At 45.1% G+C, this 20,453-nt stretch overlaps 1 protein-coding gene across 1 annotated transcript in view; it reads right to left on the bottom strand.

Moving 5' to 3' along the window:
• CASQ2 (calsequestrin 2) overlaps window positions 1-20,453 on the bottom strand; it is a 63,636-nt gene that overhangs the window by 30,042 nt on the left and 13,141 nt on the right. The window contains exons 2-4 of the mRNA XM_030869352.2: window positions 11,753-11,837; window positions 7,970-8,070; window positions 6,401-6,512 (exon numbers count right to left, since the gene is read on the bottom strand). Of these exons, the coding sequence (XP_030725212.1) occupies window positions 6,401-6,512; window positions 7,970-8,070; window positions 11,753-11,837 (298 nt within the window). The remainder of the gene's footprint in view (window positions 1-6,400; window positions 6,513-7,969; window positions 8,071-11,752; window positions 11,838-20,453) is intronic.

Below are 20,453 nucleotides of genomic sequence, written 5' to 3'. Positions count from 1 at the left end.
GTGGTAAAGACTCCACATCGCAATGTAGGGGACACGGGTTCAATCCCTGTTCAGGGGACTAAGATCCCACATGACGCAGGGCAACTAAGCTCGCTCGCCACAACTACTGAGCTCGCACACCTCAGCTAGAGATCTCATGCCCCAAACTACAGATCCCACGCACTCCGGAACCCACACACCGCAACTACAGAGCCCACATGCCCTGGAGCCTGCGTGCCACAACTAGAGAAGAGAAAACCTGCACGCCACAGCTAGAGAGAAGCCCGTGTACCACAACGAAGAGCCCGAGTGACACAACAAAGATCCCGTGTACCGCAACTAAGGTACGATGCAGACAAAAAAAAAAAAAAAAAAATTAACCAAGCCCTTGCTTGATTCTGGCCCCAAACTTGAATCTAAACTGGTCAAGATAAGCATGAGACCACATGAGTGTGGCCATGCTGTGCCTCACTACACCTAGATAGTTATTGTTTGGTAAAGACATTCGTATTCCTGTCTGATATGTGAGGGTGATGGTAATGGTGTTGGTGTTGGTGTTGGTGTTGGTGGTTGTTCTGCATAAAGTCTATAATCCTGAGAGTAAATGAACCTATGATTCATTCTTAACAAGATTACCTTTTTTTCCATTTCATGGAATTTCATATCTCTTAATCATCAGAGGCATAAATTTTAGCTAGAATCCCAGGAGCAGGCAGAATTTTCTAATATTCAATGAAAAACATTTCAAGAATCATGCTGACTCAGGGGACACCAAGACGAGTAAGACAAGGACACTGATCTCAAAGGCTCACAGCCAAGGAGGGTTATGGGCCCTTAAAGAACCACAATGCAAGTGATAGCTGCTAGAATGGAGGAAAGCACAATAAACACAGGCGAGACAGGGGTTGAAAAATTTACAAGAACAGCTGTACAAACTGATACACGTTTACACAAACTCATTCCTCATAAAAGTAGTTGTGTCATCAGAAAATATATCATAGGGCTTCCCTGGTGGCGCAGTGGTTGAGAGTCCGCCTGCCGATGCAGGGGACACGGGTTCGTGCCCCGGTCCGGGAAGATCCCACATGCCGCGGAGCGGCTGGGCCCGTGAGCCATGGCCGCTGAGCCTGCGCGTCCGGAGCCTGTGCTCCATAACGGGAGAGGCCACAACAGTGAGAGGCCCGCGTACCGCAAAAAAAAAAAGAAAATATATCACAAAACCTGAGAGTTGGGATAGAGGATTAGGTGGAGGGGAAGAAGATGGGTGAGAGATGTGGAGAATGAATAGAGAGACAGTGGGAGAGTATAGAAAGTGGAGTGGTTATAGCCGTACGTGTTATTTACGTCTCTCTAAGGCAGCAGTGGGCTCCATGAGAATCCTCTGTCCCCTCTTCCCAGACCCCCTCTTCCGGGTGAACCTCTCCCCACCTCCATGACCCCCTATCGTCATAGAAAGAATGGCCCTGATCTGTGTCCAGAGATCTCTCTTCTTCACTTGAGGAGCCAATCTACATCCCTTTCAAGATGAAGAAGGGTAGAGAAAGGTAATTCTCCAAGTTGGTGCTTCAAACTGTGGTTGAGCCTTTAGCCTTGCCCAAACAACAGCTGTCTTCCAGGAAACCCGGTCTAGTCTTCTGCTCTATTGATCTCATGTGATTCCCTAGATTTTTCCTGCCCTCGTGTCCTGTTTTTGTTTGTTTGTTTCCTCATTCTCCTCTGGAATGGGCTCCTGAACATCCAGCCTTCAACCTCCAGCTTATTGCAGACGTGTCTTAGCATTTTCTCACCTTTCTTGCCCATCCCTCCGGGTTTTCCGTACTGGGTATTGACCCTTTAGCTCCACATTTCCCCCAGGTTGGCATTCTTAACCATCAGCTGAGTTCCCCTAGGAAGTTCTTGTCACGCTCGCTCAACGCTAGCATCCATAGCTACACGCTCAAGCTGGAGATGGACTTTCATGCCCAACCTCCCTGGAAGATATAGCCTCCCAGTTCTTCCAGGTCCTTTCTAATCCGGTACCAAATCTCTTAGGCAGCCTTTTCTGCTAAGCCTATTCCAGTCTACTTATGTTTTAAATCCTTCCAGTTTCTCCACTGCCTCCATTGTTCTTGTTCTACAGAAAAGCTTGGGACCGTTTGCAAAGCCAATGCCTTCTGTTCCATTAAACTTTCCTGACCAATCACCCTCAAACTACAGCAGAAGTATAGGACTCTCAACAACTGCTTCCCTGGGTGCCTTATCCACTCCTAGCTTCCCCACCCACTGACCTTGGCCTCTTTTGAAAGGCAAGAAGAAACAGACAGAGAGATGGGAATGCCAAGTAGAACATCCTGATGCTTTCAGCCAGTGTGTGATGGCCACGGGTATGTTACAAGGAGCTTGATAGACATAAATTTTTTTGGTGATAAATCTTTCTAGGTGTTTTCTACAGCCATTCAGACTTTACGGTAGTTAATATTATATTTGAAAACAATGGCTCCCTCTATAAATGTTCTGTTTCAATAACAATTATTTTGTGCCTAAGACTAGCGAGCATCACAGCTAGAGAGAGGCTGCTCCCCCGTCTTCCCCACTGGATCTTCTCGGTGTGATTGTTACTTTAGTCCAAGGTTGTTTATCATCAGTGAAGTTTTTTGGTTTGTGAGACTCTAAAGTATTTAATTTTTTTCTTTTGATTTAATTTACTGTAATGTTCATATTTTTCTACTAACACCGATGGAATGCATGATTGCTATCTGTTTATTAGGTTAGTAATCATCGTAATCAGTATTATCAACAAAATATGGCATTAGGTATTCCTAAAGAGGACAAAACTGATTTTCTTAATTTTCTGAATTATTCAATTTATCCCTTCCTTCCTACCATCCTTTCTTCCTACCTTCCTTCTTTCTTTTTTCTAATGCCTGTAAATATTAACAATTAGCCAATCTAATTCTAGATGGAGTTTTCATAATGTATTGTTTGTCTTTGTAAATTAAAAATATTTCTTTCAAAAATAATAATTGGACATAATATAATTAATTGATTCATTAAAGAGGACTGTAGGCCTTTGGCTTCAGAACTGATAGTGAGGCTGTAATGACAAGAAGGTGTAACGACTGTGTTGTCAAGTTCATTCTGAAAATCTTGATATTCAAGCAGGATTTATTCACAGAAATTCTTTGTTATATAAACTTCACCTATTGGTCTGAATTCCACATGTAAGATTGTTATTAAACAGGTGATCCTGGTAACAACCAAATCTTGATAGCCCCTTCTCTTCTTAGCTCTAGGTGAAGAAATGGGTTCAGAAGACCTGTCTCTGCTGTTTCACACTAAAGCAGTCTAACTGTCCCAGGGGAATTTTACTAAGAGTTTATGAGCTAAGAGGTGAATTGAAAAAACTGAATTATGTTAAAAACTCTTCAAAGCATAAATTATTGGCTTCAAAACATGCCGGACCTTGCTGAGATCCTGAATGAAGTTAACTGAAAATTCCAAGGACCGTGTGAAATACACAGTGTACTGACAAAGTTTGTCAATTTAAAAGCAAAAATTTAACCTTAAAAAGGAGGTTAAAATGACTCACTAGTAATTTTATTATTTAAATCTTAAGAAAAAGTGTAAGACCAGTAGAGCGATAATTGCATATTCCTAAGGAAATGCTTCATTCTTATTTTGAAATATATAATATGAAAGAGCCGGGCTTCCCTGGTGACGCAGTGGTTGAGAGTCCGCCTGCCGATGCAGGGGACACGGGCTCGTGCCCTTGTCCGGGAAGATCCCACATGCCGCAGAGCGGCTGGGCCCGTGAGCCATGGCCGCTGAGCCTGCGCGTCCGGAGCCTGTGCTCCACAACGGGAGAGGCCACAACAGTGAGAGGCCCGCGTACCGCAAAAAAAAAAAAAAAGAGCTCAGTTGGATTTGAAATCTATTCAAATGATCATAAGAAATATTAACACTACATTTGTCATTGAAAAGGAAAGTAATAGCTGTTAGATGGAAAGAATGCTCACATTCCTGAAGGACAATTTAGAGATTAGATTATCTAAATTCTGTTCAATGGCAAGAAAAGATGGTTCATCAATCAAAGAAAAAGCAGTGAATGTTGTCCTGTCATTTGCCACCATCCACATGTGCCAGCAAAGTCTCTGGTCAAGGGTGACTATCCAGAATTTAAAGAGATCATTTAAAACCTTGATCAGGGGTTTCCGTGGTGGCGCAGTGGTTGAGAGTCTGCCTGCCGATGCAGGGGACACGGGTTCGTGCCCCGGTCTGGGAAGATCCCACATGCCGCGGAGCGGCTGGGCCCGTGAGCCACGGCCACTGAGCCTGCGCGTCTGGAGCTTGTGCTCCACAATGGGAGAGGCCACAACAGTGAGAGGCCCGCATACCGCAAAAAAAAAAAAAAAAAAAAAAAAAACCTTGATCAGGAACGGTATGTTGCTATTTCAAGCATAAAACCTAATTTCAAAAGCTGTATTCTTAGAAACAAGCACAAGATTTTCATTCAAAATCTAAAAATATTTTACTTGGAAGTTTTATACAATGTAATATTTGATATCTTTCCTATTATTTTGTATATTATTATATTAAGAAGGTAAATTTTTTTTTTTTTGCTAAGCCCAAGTAAATCTCTTCCAGTTTACCACTATGTGTCTTACAAACATGGTCACATTTCATGTGTGCCATGACCCGACAAAGCTGTGAAGTCTTGAAAGTGCAGCCCAGTAGTTCAGTGTATGAGCATTAAAGTCAGATGTCTGGGGTGTAAACTTTGGCTTTACCATTTATTTGCTAGCTGTGTGATACTGGGTGAGTTCACTCAACCCTTCTGTTCCTTCATTTCCTCATCATTAAAATGCTGATAATGATGGTAACTGCCTTACAGGCTAGTTGTGAGAATGAAACTAAGGCGTCTACAGAAAGCTCCTTGCATGGGCCCTGGCATAGGATATATGTTAGTTAAATGGAGCTATTATTGTTATTCATTTAGGGTGGGGGAAGGTATAAACTGGAAGATGTGTTTTGTTTTGTTTTTTGCCACACTGTGCGGCCTGTGGGATCTTAGTTCCCACACCAGGGATCGAATCCTGGCCCTCGGCAGTGAGAGCACAGAGTTCTAATCACTGAACCACCAGGGAATTCCCTGGAAGATGTGTTTCTTATCCCAATCTTGGCCTCGTCTCCCTCCCTATACGCTATCCTGAGCTTAATGGAGGAAGAGAGAGAAACAGAAGGATGGAAATGGATAGAAACAATTGAGGGGGTCGGGGAAGGCAGAAAAAGATTAAGGGAAATAGAAGGAAGTGAAATAAAGAGGAGAAGGTAGAAGGGGTCAGGAGAAGCACCCCGGAGTAGTCAGCATCTATATAGGAATGTGAACATTGAAATAAAGTCACCTAAAGAACTTGGTTGAAACTTCCTGGCTAGGCTCCTTCCCACAAACACACCCTTAAGGAGGGTGAATAGAGGCTTTTATGTAGCAAGTGAGAAGACAGCTGGGTCATGAGAGAGAGAAAATAGGTGGGTTGTTGATGAGATGACTAAGGATGCCAGTTGGCCGATGGGGTACAGAAACGGCTTTACAAATAATTTCAAAATATTTTGAAGTTTCCAGAAATAGTCACGAGCAGCCCTTATTTGCACCTCCCACACGTACGAATGCTACCAGATTCTCTTTCATAGTTATGCCCACTCCTTCTAACACTGTCCCTCTCTCCAAGGCTCAGACACCAGAAAAAGCCTTAAGTCATATAGGGCCCTTGTTGCCAAAGCAGTTTAAAAAAGTGTCCTCAGGTAGTTGGCCTTCCTGGTTCCTTCTCTTCCTGACTCTTCCTGACTCCCACTCGCTACGCCGATCACCCCTGTGTGGGTTGTGGTGATGTCTGATATGTTCCTCTGCCCACCCCAAAGCTGGCCACAAAGCTTTCCAAGGGAGTGTACCAAAGGGCGTGGCTGTGCCGTTGCAGGCAGCCTTGGTGGTCAAGGGGGGCTGGCCAGCAGTCTTCCACATTGTGCTGTAGCTCCCAAGCCCATCCCTACCCAGATTTTCCTCTAATGCTGTCCAAGTAACTGAGAAGCTCTCCAACTGCTGACCACAGGAGCTGCCGATGTCAGAGAGACAGCCCACTCTCTGCCCCATCTGGGGTTGGTGGGCAGGTGGAAAAGGCGGAGGAAGGGCTTTTCTCTCTTCTATCAAATACTCGGCCCCCTTCAAGGTCAGCAAACAAGACCCAACCTTAATGTTCTTTCAGCTCCCCTGCCTGTTTTGCATAATTTCTGCTCATTTGTCCCATTCCATAGGGTGCAAGGAAGATTCTCCCTCTATGCTACCTAGCACGTGATGTGCTAATGGCTCATCTTCTTTCTGGATAATCTAACACACCTTGTTGGGAAAAGAGCCTTTAGAGTGACAGGCTGGGGCTGACAGACAACTTACACTCTGAGTCCTCACTCTTGAAAAAGCCGATGAGTTTGATATGGTCCTCAATGCGCTCAAAGGCTTGGACTTCCAGTTTGCTGTTGATGATCTCCACGGGGTCTTCAATGAGCTGGAATGCCACACACACGACACAAAAGCTGTTCAAATAAGAGAACTTCTCCCTCCCCAGAGGGGAAATCAGGAACATGTATAGAGGGCTTTGGAGGGAAGTTGTGGACTAGGTCCTGGTGCTTCAATGGCCACCCCACCTTCCCCCGTGAGCACAGTTCTCTTCTTAGAGGAACTGACCTTACCTCAAGGGGTAGGCTGATCGGTCTGGGGGCAACTCCATTTCTCTTGCCGGTTATTGATTCAGGAATGGCATGTGACCCAATCCTGGCCAATGAATCTCCAGGGTAGATAAGCCTGAAGGCCTGGGGAAAGTTCTACTATCCTTTTAAGAGAGCAACGGGAGGCCCGATTTCCCTCCCCCCCTCAGTGGATACGAATGAGGAAATGTGATATATCAGCTCCTGCTTCTGGCTATCTTATAACCAACTTGAGAACAGTCAGCCTGAGGACAAAGCCAACACCCCGAAAAGAGCATTATCTGTGATTTACAGAGAAAAACAGAGCTACAGCCCTGACTCATCAAGCCTAAAATCTGCCCTCGTCCTGGTCTTCCATTTGTGTGGGTCAATGACGCTGCTTCTTCTTTAAGGTACTTGCATCTAAAAGCCCCGTCCTGGTTGACAGAGCCAGAGCAGGGCCATGGGGCCCACAGTTATCCTGTTGCCTCCCTCAGCTTTTTTGAGGGCTTATAGGTATGGGTTAGCGAGAGGGCCAAGCAGAGCCTATGCGCACTTTTTTGTAGGAAGTAACCTCCAACTTACTTCCGACCCTCTCTCTGGGTTTCTGAGGCAGTGGGGAAAAGGCAATAGGCCACTGTATTCCAGCTGGTAGATAAGGAACCACCATTATGGATGATCTATATCTGCACAGGCGCCTGTGTTCAAAAGAACTTGACTTCACAGCTGTTATTGAAAGTGTGAGTTTATCTATGGAAAAATATTTTTATAATGTTTGTTGCTCTGTTTGCCTGAGCACGTGGACCCCAGGGTGTTGGACCTCCATGGCTGAGAGGGAGTGTGATATTGGGTGTCTCATTAGCCCTGCCTCTTTTCATCCTGCCTGAGGGGTCACTCAGCAGACTGTTACCCCTCTCCCTACCCCATCTTCCAGGGACTATCCAACTCTCTCTCCTACACTTTTCTTCAGAAGCCCTGGAACAAAGCCAAGGGGATTCTGGGGATGTTTGTGTATACTTGCTAAGAGAATTAACATCTTACTACTACACAGTCCCAATTTGTGACCCTAAAAAATAGTTTCTGAGGTGATGGAAGGGCCAGCTTCCCAGTAGACGTATTGCCGTGATATAGACATGCTTTAGTTTTTTGTGAAGCTTGAGATATCTTTCTTAGACCAGGTCAGTTTATTCACCTTCTCTGTTCTTACTTTGGGCTTTTACTTCCCCCTGTATTTGAACCCAAACAGCGCCATGCAGGGCCACTGTGCATAAATGCTTACGTCCAAGAGAAACTCCACCAAGACATCAGCTGCAAACTCGCCATCAAACTCAATTGTGCGATCACCCTTAAGAACATACAGACTTCCTTCTTCATCAAAACCTGAAAAAGAAACAAAGAGTTCCCCAAATAAAGTCATTTCAATGTAGGAAGAGCCATCCTATTGGCCACGGTCTGGCTCAGGGTCCCTGGGTGACATGAGGTCAGGCTCAGTGGAACTAGCATGAACCCTAGGATCAGTTCCCTTGCAGCCACACCTCTGAAGGGCTCCCAGAGTGGAAACTCAAAATGAACTAGTCAAGAACCAAAAATCTAATCTCCACTCCACCACTGCTTTAATTTTCCAAAAGTATTGCTGACCCCATTCTTCTTATCAAAAAGTTTTCATGCCCACTGCCTACCTGGCTTTTTAGCCTGACATTCAAGCCCTTCCACAACCTAGTGCCAGCCCTATCCTTTATATCCTCCCTTGGGTGGACCCGTGCTCCCTTGAGAACTGCACTCCTCATCCCTGTGCAACTCCCTTGGCTTTTTGTCCAAGAGCTGCTGTGAAAGGGAACATGAAGGAAAAATCACAGCACATGATTCTCTGCACAGATGTTCTCCTTGGGCCTAGAGTGACCTTCACCACCACCACCACCCCCTTGCCCATCTCGGTCAACTCCTTTGGGTCTCAGCTTACGACTCATTTTTCCAGAGAAGGCCGCTCCAATCTCCCTTGCCATTATAGATCTGCTCTCAGCTCCATTTAGAGGTATTCGCTATAACAGCGAGCCCTCTATAAGGGTAGGGCTGCTGTCCTCTTGGGATCCCAGCGCCTCGAATGGAGTCTGGACACACTGGGCCCCCCATAAATGTTTGCAGCCAGAATGAACAGCTTGCTTTTCTATTGTAACTGAATTCTGCACATCTTTTCCCAGTCTGCTGATAACGCTGCAAGGGCAGGTTCTGCATCTTCTTTCCTACCCTCCATCACTCTCAGCGTAATGCTGTGTACTTTCACAGATGCTTGCTGGAGAACTGCATTTCCCCCCGGGGATGCTAAATAGCTGAGGCTGGCCTTAAGTCCAATGGCATGGCATCCTTAATTCCTTAGATTAATTGCTTTCAAACTCTCGGATTAGCTGAAGGATGCCTTCTCCAGATGAACTCTTCTGCAGAACCTCTAGGAAAGGGAGGCTGCCCACCGTGTCCCAGGGCACTTCTGAAGAACCCGTGGCACACCACGGAGCACCGTCTGTAAACCTAAAGGAGCAATGGGCCAGGTATCCCTGAAGCAGACAGTGACTGATCACAAAGGGTGCCATGGGGAACCTCAGCCAGTGTCCCGCTGTTAGATTTTTCTCTGAGTGAAACCAGTTAGGAGGTTGTTGCACCAGTCCAGAGACCAAACTCGGGCACATGGAAATGGGGATGGAGATCACGGAGCAGGTTCACAAAATACAACTGTCCTGTAAACTCCGAGGATCGAATAGTCAGAAAGAACCCGCCCCATTTCATTTAGAGGTTCATTTAGACATTTAAACCCCCATCACATCCTCCATGGGGAGGATATCCACCAGTCCATTCTTATGAATATTTACCCAGCTTGTCCTCCGTAAATTTTTAGATTTCTGGAACACCAGCGTTTTCCTCTAACTAAATTTACTGGAAATTCTCCCAAATTCAACTTCTCATTAAAACAGTGGGAAGGGAGGGCTTCCCTGGTGGCGCAGTGGTTGAGAGTCCGCCTGCTGATGCCGGGGACATGGGTTCGTGCCCCGGTCTGGGAAGATCTCACATGTCGCGGAGCGGCTGGGCCCGTGAGCCATGGCCACTGAGCCTGCGCGTCCAGAGCCTGTGCTCCGCAACGGGAGAGGCCACAGCAGTGAGAGGCCCGCGTACCGCAAAAAAAAAAAAAAAAAAAAAAACAGTGGGAAGGGAGAAGACTAGGGTATCAAGAGGCGCTGGATAGCTCATCAACTTGCTTTTGACTAGGGAAAGAGTTGAACATGCTTTGTTCCCCTGCTCAAGGGAAAAAACTTCTTAATTTATCTCCAGGGAAAGAGATACCCCAGGCATTCTTAATAATTCATTATTATTTTATAGTCATGAGTTCTTCCTTGTAGCTAACCCTAAATATTGTTTCTTTTTTTTAAATATTGTTTCTTACAATTTAAATCTTTCTTTAAAAAAGCTATTCTTGAACATAAAATAGAAAACAGTTGTTTGAAATTCTCTAAGATAATGCACTTTCGTGTGCCTGAAGGTATTTACTGAACCACCACTAATCTTTTTTTTTTTTTTTTTTTTTTTTTTTTTTTTTTTGCGGTACGCGGGCCTCTCACTGTTGTGGCCTCTCCCGTTGCGGAGCACAGGCTCCGGACGCGCAGGCTCAGCGGCCATGGCTCACGGGCCCAGCCGCTCCGCGGCATGTTGGATCTTCCCAGACCGGGGCACGAACCCGTGTCCCCTGCATCGGCAGGCGGACTCTCAACCACTGCGCCACCAGGGAAGCCCGACCACTAATCTTTTTTATCCTGTGCTTACTACTCCAAATCCAATTAACCTTTCTTCAAAGGTCCTGTTTTATAACCTCCTGCTCTCTTTTAATAGCCATCCTTCACTGGTCATGCAGAAAAAGTGAAATGGGCAATACACATCTGGGGGTGTTTCAACACAGCAGAGTAACCTATATTCTCTCTCCTTGGGATTAGAGGTGTAAGAATCTTGAAGTGCACTTGCACTTAACCATGACATATTGACACAAGAGATTACAACTTGCACTGTGCAGTCGCTTGCTTAACCATACCTCATCTAAATCCTCCCTTTCATCCTTGGTGACAATGCCCAGCTGGGCTTTGGACTTAAATTTAGAAACCACTGGGACCCTAGAGTCACTACTATTAATGACATTCTTTGTTGGCTGCTTCAGCCAAGAGGTCAGGAAATAATAGGTGTTGGAAAAAGAGATTTGATCTCCCTCAAAGAGATCACCATGTCAGGGAGATAGAGAGGTTAGGCTTTTTTTTTTTAATTGACGTATATTTGATTTACAATGTTGTGTTAGTTTCATATGTACAGCAAAGTGATTCAGTTATACATGCATATATATTTGGTTTTTTTAGACTCTTTTCCCATATAGGTTATTACAGAATATTGAGTATAGTTCCCTGTGCTATACAGTAGGTCCTTGTTGTTTATCTATTTTATTTATAGTAGTGTGTATATGTTACTTCCAAATTCCTAACTTATAGTTCCCAACGCCATCGAGAAGCTAGCCTTTTAACATGATCTAGAAGCTGGAAATAAAGGTTTGAATCTTTTTTTTTTTTTTTGCGGTACGCGGGCCTCTCACTGCTGTAGCCTCTCCCATTGAGGAGCACAGGCTCCAGACGCGCAGGCTCAGCAGCCATGGCTCGCGGGCCCAGCCGCTCCGCGGCATGTGGGATCCTCCCGGACCGGGGCACGAACCCGTGTCCCCTGCATCGGCAGGCGGACTCTCAAGCACTCCGCCACCAGGGAAGCCCAAGGTTTGAATCTTTAGTGTCCATTTCTCCAGGAAGAAACCCTCTTCCTTGTACTGATACAAAGATATATTAGATGACTAATGTGAAATTATTTAATTCAGACCTGTATTTACTTTTGTGAGACTCTTCCCCAAGCCAAGACTAAGGTATGCAGGATCTTTTTAAATCTATTCAAAAATAGTCTAGTTATCATGCAAGAAAAAATGACCGTACTTTTTTTTTTGGCAAGACACATTTGTTTCTTCATGATATATCTCAAAGAAAATCACACTTACCCAGTTTCTTGGCAAGCTTGGCTTCTTTCTTGGCATCCACCATCACAAAGCCTATATCTTTATGTTCCAGGACTTGGGCCACAAGCTGAAGGGAGAGACAAGTGGGAGAGTAAGTGAATCAAGATCAGAAAGACTGTAGAAAATACCACGGGATACTATGTTGATATGTTGACAAGAGGATTTTCCTCCATACTTCCTGTTACTCTGTGACCAGTTCAAGCAGCAATGTAGGGGTTCTATGCTTATGCCCTCAGGAGAAGGATGATTCAGTAGAATTCTGAGAAGGAAGGAGAGAAAAGTGTAAGGACCAGATCTAAGGTATAAGATTTGGAAGACCTTGTCGCACACCCTTCTCTGCCCTCAGGGTAGATAACATTTGAATTGGGAGACAGCAGGATCAGAAAGGAAGCAAAAAGTACTAGATACCCACAGATACCTAACATGGGGCCTGGAGCCCATCGCAGCTACCAAATGAACCTTGGGTTCGGTGGGGTCTCAAAAGATGCCGGATAGGCTGAGGGACCTTAGGACAAAGGAGACCTGTGACCCCAGTACCCAAGATAATCCTCAAGTCCCTCCACCCCGTGGGCTTGAGGAGTAAGAATGCCCATTGAGTGTATCTGGTAAAAAGACCAGAGACAGCCTCTGAAGTTTTCCTGCTTCCAGTTGAGAAGAAGAACTATCAGAGTACCTGGGTGGAAGTATAGCCCCGAAGGTGAAGAGGATACAACAGTGTCAGGTGGACAGATGGCTGTAAACTACTCTGGGTGGACACCAGCCTAGATGATGACACCAAGCACAAGACTGACATCGTGTTAAGCTCCCTGAAACTTAGATATAAGGAAGTAGGGAGACCCTCAGTTGCCTTAGATCTAATTCCTGCCATCAGGCTGAATGGAAGCTTAAAATAGAATAGAGTGGAGAAGCTACCAAAAAGATCATGTAATACTAATATTACATTTCTTTATTTACAATTAAAAAAAAATAATTGTAGATTAACATGCAGTTGTAAGAAATAATACAGAGAGATCCCTCATACATTTTACCCAGTTTGCTCCAAAGTAACGTCTTGGAAAACTATAATACAATATCAAAACTGCATATTGGCATTTATATAGTAAAGATGCAGAACGTAACCAAGAGGATCCCTCATGTTGTCCTTTTATAGTCACATCCACTTGCTTCCACCTTCATCCCTTCCCTAACCCTTGGCAACCACACCTTCATCTCTTCCCTCACCTTTGGCAACCACTAATCTGTTCCCCATTTCTTTTCATTTCAAGAATGTTATATAAGTTGAATCATATAATATGTAACCTTTTGTGTTGGTCTTTTTTTACTCATCATATTGCTTTGGAGATTCATCCAGATTCTCGTGTATATTAATAGATCATTCTTTTGTATTACTGAGCAGTATTTCCGTGGTACGGAGGTACCACAGTTTCTTCAATTATTCACCCATTGGAGGACATCTGGGCTGTTTCAAGCTTTTGGCTATTATGAATAAAGCTGCTATAAACATTCATGTACAGTTTTTTGTGTGAAGGTTAGTATTAATTTCTTTACGATAAATGCTCAGGAGTGAAATTGCTGGGTTGTATCATAATTGCATAGTTTTTAAAGAAACTGCTGATTGTTTTCCCGAGTGGCTGTACCACTTTACATTCCCAACAGCAATGTAGTGATGAGAGATCCAGTTTTTCTGCATCCTTACCAACATTTGCTATCGTCACTAATTTTTATTTTAGCTGTTCTAATAGATGTGTGGTGATATCTCGTTACAGTTTTAATGCATTTTGCTAATGGCTAATGATGATGAACTTATTTGCCATCAGTAAACTGTCTTCCATGAAATACCTGTTCACGTCTCTTGTCTATTTTCCAAATAGATTACTTTTGGTAGTTGAGTTTTGAGAGCTCTTTAAATATTAGTCCTTTGTTGGATATGTGGTTTACAAATATTTTCTCCCACTCTGTAGCTTATCTTTTCACCCTCCTAATAGGGTCTTTCACAGAACAAAAGTTTTTAATTTTGATGAAGTCATATTTATCAGTTTTTCCATTTACGGATTGTGCTTTTGGTGTTAAGTCTAAGAACTCTTTGCCTAATCCCGTATCCTGAAATTTTTTTCTAATTTTTTCCTAAAAGTTTTAGAGTTTTTTGTTTGTTTGTTTGTTTGTTTTGTTTTGTTTCCCATGGCTTTCAGGATCTTAGTTCCCTGACCAGGGATTGAACCTGGGCCATGACAGTGAAAGTGCTGAGTCCTAACCACTAGCATTCCAGGGAACTCCCTAAAAGTTTTAGAGTTTTAAGTTCCTCTAAGGCTAAGGATATTGGGCGGAAGCGCAGACAGCTGCTCTGTGGAGTGCCTCTGGTGATGGCGGGGGTGGGGGGGGTGGACACGACACAGATAACAAATGACACCCGCACCCCTCAGGCGGTTTTCTCTTCTTTCTTAGATTTTGACTGAGACTAGGAAAGGCTCAGGATGAAAGACATCATCAGTGTTTAGATTATGACTCATCTTGAGTGTCCCTGTAATGCTTAAACAGGTCTTTCTGCGAAGTCGCTTGGCTTTAGTCTATTGCATTCAATTTATTAGACAAGGTTATTTTTGAATGAGTTTTCTGGTTTTCAGTGTAAGCCACTCTGTCCTATTTAGTGCTATCAAAACCTTAACTTAAATGCTCCCTTTCTATCATTAAAAATTAATGATGATGAGACCTGATGGCTTTGTGATATTAGTAAGTTTCCCAACTCCTAAAGCATGAGCCTCTAACAGTGGTTCTTAAACTTCTGTGTGCATAAGAATCACCTGGAGCACTGGTTAAAATGGGGCTTCCCGGGCTTCAGCACCGGAAAGTAGAGAATAGAGCTGGGGTGGAGCTCAAGTGTCTACATTTTCATAAACCACACTACCAAGCCCCATGATTCTGACGCAGCAGGTCCCGTACCACACTCCGGAAAACTGCTATAAATGCTGGTCAGTTCATCCAAAAGTGCTTGGCATAATATTTTCCAGCTGTGACCCACGGGCCATGCTTAGCCCTGTTGGCCACTTCACCTTAAGTGTAGGAGAGAAATATTAATAATAGTAAGAATATTAGAGATTAACTGAGAATTAAACAGAGAATTTAACTCTGACCTCTCCTAGACATACATCACCACATTTTATTGGTTTCTTAGGTAGATGCCAATGTGTGCCTTTCCTAGGCTTGTAAAGCATGCCCTTCTCATTACCTTATTGGTATTTATATGTGACATTTGAAGATTTATGAGTAGAAGGTGCTAGCTCAGGCAAACTCAGTTCTGTTTTTCGGCTTTTCTGTTTAAGCACAGCCAATTATCATCCTAGGCATGGATGGATAGACAGAGCTGGCAGTCACAGATGGCCCAGGGACCTGTGCTAGCTGACACCTGCCCACCTTCTCCTTGGTACCCTTACACACAATCCCTGCGGCGTCCTGTCACTCTCGCCTCCCACGGCGATTAGGCCCAAAGCCTGCCCACTTGAGCTCTGTCATCACTTCCATCAGCCCTAGCAAGCACCCTTCTTGGGCCTAGGTCAAGGGTGGCCAGGGCTGGCAGCCACCCGAGAGAGAGCAGTGAGATGGATGGGGGAGAAGGGCTGTGGCGAAAGACTGGGAACTTCTGGGCTGACTCCTAACATGACCATTCTCTCCAGGATCAAGAACCCCTGCTGGGCTGATGGGGCTGGCCAGACACTGTCTGCCTCTCCCCCTTGGCTTCATCTCCACCTTTGCTCTGGTCCTAGATCTCCAGCTCATAGTTTCCATTCTCTTGCACCACTATCCCACCGGGCTCACTCCAGTTGCTGCCAGCCTGGCCTTGGATGCAAAGCCCAGCTCCAGACTCATCTTTGAGTCCAGCCTCGTTTTTGTGAATTCCAATAGCCCATTACAGGGACACAGCACTCTGGCTCTTATTCTGCAATCACTAGGGTTCTGTATTGGGCATCTTCCCTCCCTAAGGAGAAAAAGCCCATTTTGTGCTTCTTTTGTATCTCATATCGTTCCTTAGAGACACTCAGCATACTTTGGATGAATGAATGGACTGGCCCAAGTACTTCAAAAGTTTAAGAGTCTTTTGAGCCAAAGGGCGAAGAGGAAATTGTTACCAATTACAGTGATTAAAATTTACAACCATGAGGAGGAGAAAAGATAGAGTCAATATGTTTCCTAAATTCCCAGGAAACTGGAATACTCTTTTCAGATCGGACTCCAGTTTTCTCCTGTTGACTTATAATCTTTCCCCTGCTGGTTTTGTCTGTTTGGTTGGTTGGTTGGTTGGTTGGTTACTTCTCGGATGGTCTTGCCTCTTGTCCATCCTAGAGAATGGGGTTGTCTCATCAGTTGGTACATGCAGCCGCTGGGCATTGGTGCAGTGCTCATTCTTTCCAAGAACATTAGGATTTGCTTTGACCATTGCTGATTCCTTTGAGTACAAAAATAACTTTATATAAAAAAGTTATATTAAATAATATGCATAACTCAGTAGTAAAAATGTGGATAGTCATAGTATGTCCTTTCTCTTTTTTTTAATAAATTTATTTATTTATTTATTATTTTTTGGCTGTGTTGGGTCTTCTTTGTTGTGCATGGGCTTTCTCTAGTTGCAGCGAGCAGGGACTACTCTTTGCTGCGGCTCACAGGCTTCTCATTGTGGTGGCTTCTCTTGTTGTGGAGCACGGGCTCTAGGCATGCGGGCTTCAGTAGTTGTGGCTCGCGGGCTGTAGAGTGCAGGCTCAGTAGTTGTGGCACCCGGGCTTAGCTGCTCCGCGGCATGTGGGATCTTCCGGGACCAGGGCTCGAACCCGTGTCCCCTGCATTGGCAGGTGGATTCTCAACCACTGTACCACCAGGGAAGCCCCCTGTCCTTTCTCTTTTTAAATTTTGCATTGTATAGGTATTTATTGTACCATTGTTACCTCTGTAATGATGTGGTAGAAATAGATCTCAGCTTTAAATGAATAAATGACCCAGGAATCCTAGTGGTTAAGAGTACACAGCTTGGCATCAGAGACCTGGATTCCTGACTTGGTCATAAGTGCTCACTCTTCTGTAAAATATGGACAATACCAATATCTATTTCATAAGGCTGTTTTGAAGAAGATTAAACGAGATAATGTGTAAAGTTCTTGACACAGTTTTTGGCATGCAGTAAGTGCTTAATAAGTGTTATATTTTCTTCTTACTATTCTGACAGCTGGATAGGGTTCTGAACCTTGTACTAATTCAGAAATACCAAAGCCTAACATATTGGGATGGAAAAAGAACAATAATTATTAATTGAGGACCTACCGTGATCAAGGTTCCATGCTAAACAAAAGTGTAAGACACATTCCAGAGTCAAGGACCTTGTGATTTCATTAGGGAGGAAGCTAATGAAAAATTAGCTGGTAAGTGTTAAAGGACTAGGACAGAAAATAAGGGCTATGGAGACAGAGCAAGAGAGCTCGTGGGCAGGGAGGTCAAATCCTACAGAGCTTCATAAGCTGTGATAAGGAGTATAGATTTAATTTCTATGCACTCAAGATGAAATCCAAAATCCCTAACATAGCCAGCAATGCCCTGCACGGTTTGGCCTGCCTGCCTCTCCAGCCTCATTTGGGGCCACTCTGCCTCTTACTTAACACACTCGTCTTCGGCTGCTCAAAACAGCAAATTCTTTCCTGAATCAGGAAGTCTTTGCACAGGATCACCTCGTTCAGCTCCCATGTCCTAGACCAAGACATGGGCCGCAGCTGCCCACAGGGATGCCTGGTTGTATTCACACAAAGACACTCAACATGCTCTGCTTCTGTGCATGCCCTTCCCTCTTCCTAAAAGATCTTTCCCTCCACTCTTTGCCAACTCCTATCTCTCCTTGAAGTCTGCACATAATGTCAGTTGCTCAAAAGGCGTTTCCTGACTCCCAGTCTGAATTGGGTGCCCTTTCTGCACTTGTCCATAGTGCCCTGTGCTTCCCCTTCACAGCCCTTTCTCAGTTTGTAAGTACACGTGCACTTATACGATCATTTGTCTATCAACTGTCCACGTGCGAGCCTGTAAGCTCCATGTCCCTGTCTGCTTTTCTCCATATACTATCTCCAGCACCCAGTACAGTACCTGAGCAGAGGAGAGCTCACAAATATTAGTTTATTAAATAAATGAATGGAAGAAAGAGGGGAGACCAGCTAGACCTTGAAACAGGAGGAGTGTCTGGATAAGCGGAGGAGAGCAGCAAAGACATCCAAGGAAGAAAAAGCAGCAGAAATAGGTGAAGGTTTGGAGGGGCAGATGCACAGTGTGAGTGTAAGAGAAGAGGCTTCTGTCCTCGAGCAGAGGGCTTCTCAGGGGAGCTGAAAGGCGTCGTGTATTTAAGGCATGTTAGAAAAAGGGCACATAGGACTTGGAATATGGGGACTAGCGGTTCCGATCTGGGAGATGTTTGAGTAGAAGAACAATATGGCTAATTTGAGTTCGGAGAGGGTTGATCTAAGGGCGTAGACCAGACAGATAGAAAGGAGAGTAGAATCGAAGGCGACCGGTTGGGAGACTGAGGGGGAGAAGACTGGTCTCCAGCTAAGGCAGCCCATGCAGTAACTTGTGAGGTAATGTTAGAGGTTGAGAATCATTCAGACCTGGTAACTATTTCATGACTTTGGGGAAGCTGCGGGGAACCAAGGAGAGAAGGAGGCAAGATGATTCCAGGGTCTCCAGCCAGGGAACAGAGTGAAGGGCAAACAGAGATGTCAGGAGGGCATGCCAGGACCACGAGCCAGCTTCTCAGCTTGGATTTAGATGCAATGAGTTCACGGCCATGGAGATCCAGCCAAGAGCTGGAGGTGCCAACCTGGAGCTTAGGGGAGAGCTCCTGAAGGCACTGTGCAAGTGAGGGGTGAAGGAGTGAGGACAGTGTATGAGAAAACCACAGGGTCCAGGACTGGCCGCCTTGTAGGAGGTGAGAGAAGGAGGCTGTGTGGAGGCCGAGAGGTCTGTGGGAGAAGTAGGAGAGCAAGGAACACAGTCTCGTGACTCCGAAGTCATGAGAAGCTTGAGAAAGAGCAGGTGGTCAGATCAAGTGTTGCAGGGAGTCACAGAGATGGGACCACTGTGAGGTCTCTCCTTTCAGGATAGTAAGACATGGGTGACCTTTAGCGAGGAGCTGGGACAGAAGCCAAAGCAGTGAGAGTGTGGCCGACGAGTGGGTGGCAAGGACACATTAGAGCAGATGTGGATCACTTGGTCAAAAAGTTTGCCACGAAGGGAAGGGGATACTAACACAGCAGCGCCAGGGGACACGTTCCCTTTGGCCTCAGAGGACAGGACATGCAAGATGCCCTCTCTGTCTATGTGTGTCCCTCCAAGTCCAGTCCCTTTGTGGGACATCTCAGCCCTAAACCAAGGACGGACAGGAAGAAAGATACATTTGTACCACTTCCCAAGAATGGTCTTCCTGGAGGAGAAAGACTGATTTGTTTCATGGTCAGAGGAAGCTGGGGAGGCATGCGGTAGCAGAGACAAGGGAGTGTTTACTTATTAAAGGGAGCTGAGGGGGGGGTTACTTTCTGCAGGGCCAAGAATCTGAAAAAAATCAAGGGCTGAGAAATTTGGGGGAAAATGTCACAGATCTTTGCTCCAAGTGAATGTCCCTCAGGCCAGTCATTAAAAATACCCTGGCTGCAACCCTGGTCTTTCCACGTAAGCCAAGAGCCAAACAGCTCTTTTCACCCACTGTCCCTGATACCATCTGGCCACACGTCAAGCAATTCAACTACTGTTTGTGTCCTCCCCTGAAACCGGAGAGCTGACGTTCATCTCTCGTAATCTGTCACTTTCCACTGCCCTCAGATGAGGCCCAGGCTATGTATAGCTGGGGGTTGGCACATGATGTGTCCATGCTAGAGGCAGGCAAGGGAATGGAACAGCTATTTTATGAGATTCAAGTGAACATTGGGGCCTCTTGGGGCTGGACTGGGAGGCTTCTAAAAGAGCCTTGAGGGAAAGGGAGGCTGTTGATTGTTTTTATTAGCACTTTGGGGCTATCACCTTGGTCAAGGCCAAGGAAAAGACCCAGAGGTCATTGCTATGTGTTCTTTCCACTCCACCACATTGAGAAGCAGTATAACAACAACAATAAAAATAGCGTCTATTGAGTGCTTGCTACATGCCAGATACTGCTCCAACACCTTACATGAATTATCTTATCGAATCTTCACAAAACCCACATGAAGTAGAAGTTTGAGATGAGGAAATAGAGGCACAGAGAGGTTAACCAACTTGCCTGGGCACACAGCCACACAGCGTTTAAGTGACACAGCTGGGATTCCAACCCTGACACTCTGGCTCCAGGGCCCAAGCTTTCATCCATTACATTACATTCCCTTCATCTGGGCCTCAGAGGGACCTGGGCCCGAATCCTGGCTCTGCCACTTATCAGGTATGAGATTCTGGGCAGGTCACAACTTCTCTGATTTCAATTTTCTAATCTGAAAATGCGAGATCTAATTCTTGCAGGAGTAACATGTATGCAAAAGCTTATGAATGTTTGTTCCCTAGAAATTCACTATAGGGCAACCTCATTACCCAAGCCGGTGGTTCTTGAATCTGAGCCCGCGTCAGCATTACCTGGAGGGAAGCCTTGTAAAAACCCAGATTGCTGGGTCCAACCCAGAATTCCTAATTCGGCAGGCCTGGG

The sequence above is a fragment of the Globicephala melas genome, chromosome 1, assembly GCF_963455315.2.
Source record: "Globicephala melas chromosome 1, mGloMel1.2, whole genome shotgun sequence".
Taxonomy (NCBI): domain Eukaryota; kingdom Metazoa; phylum Chordata; class Mammalia; order Artiodactyla; family Delphinidae; genus Globicephala; species Globicephala melas.
The sequence above is the reverse complement of the archived record's forward strand: the minus strand, read 5'-3'. Positions and strand labels throughout refer to the sequence as shown.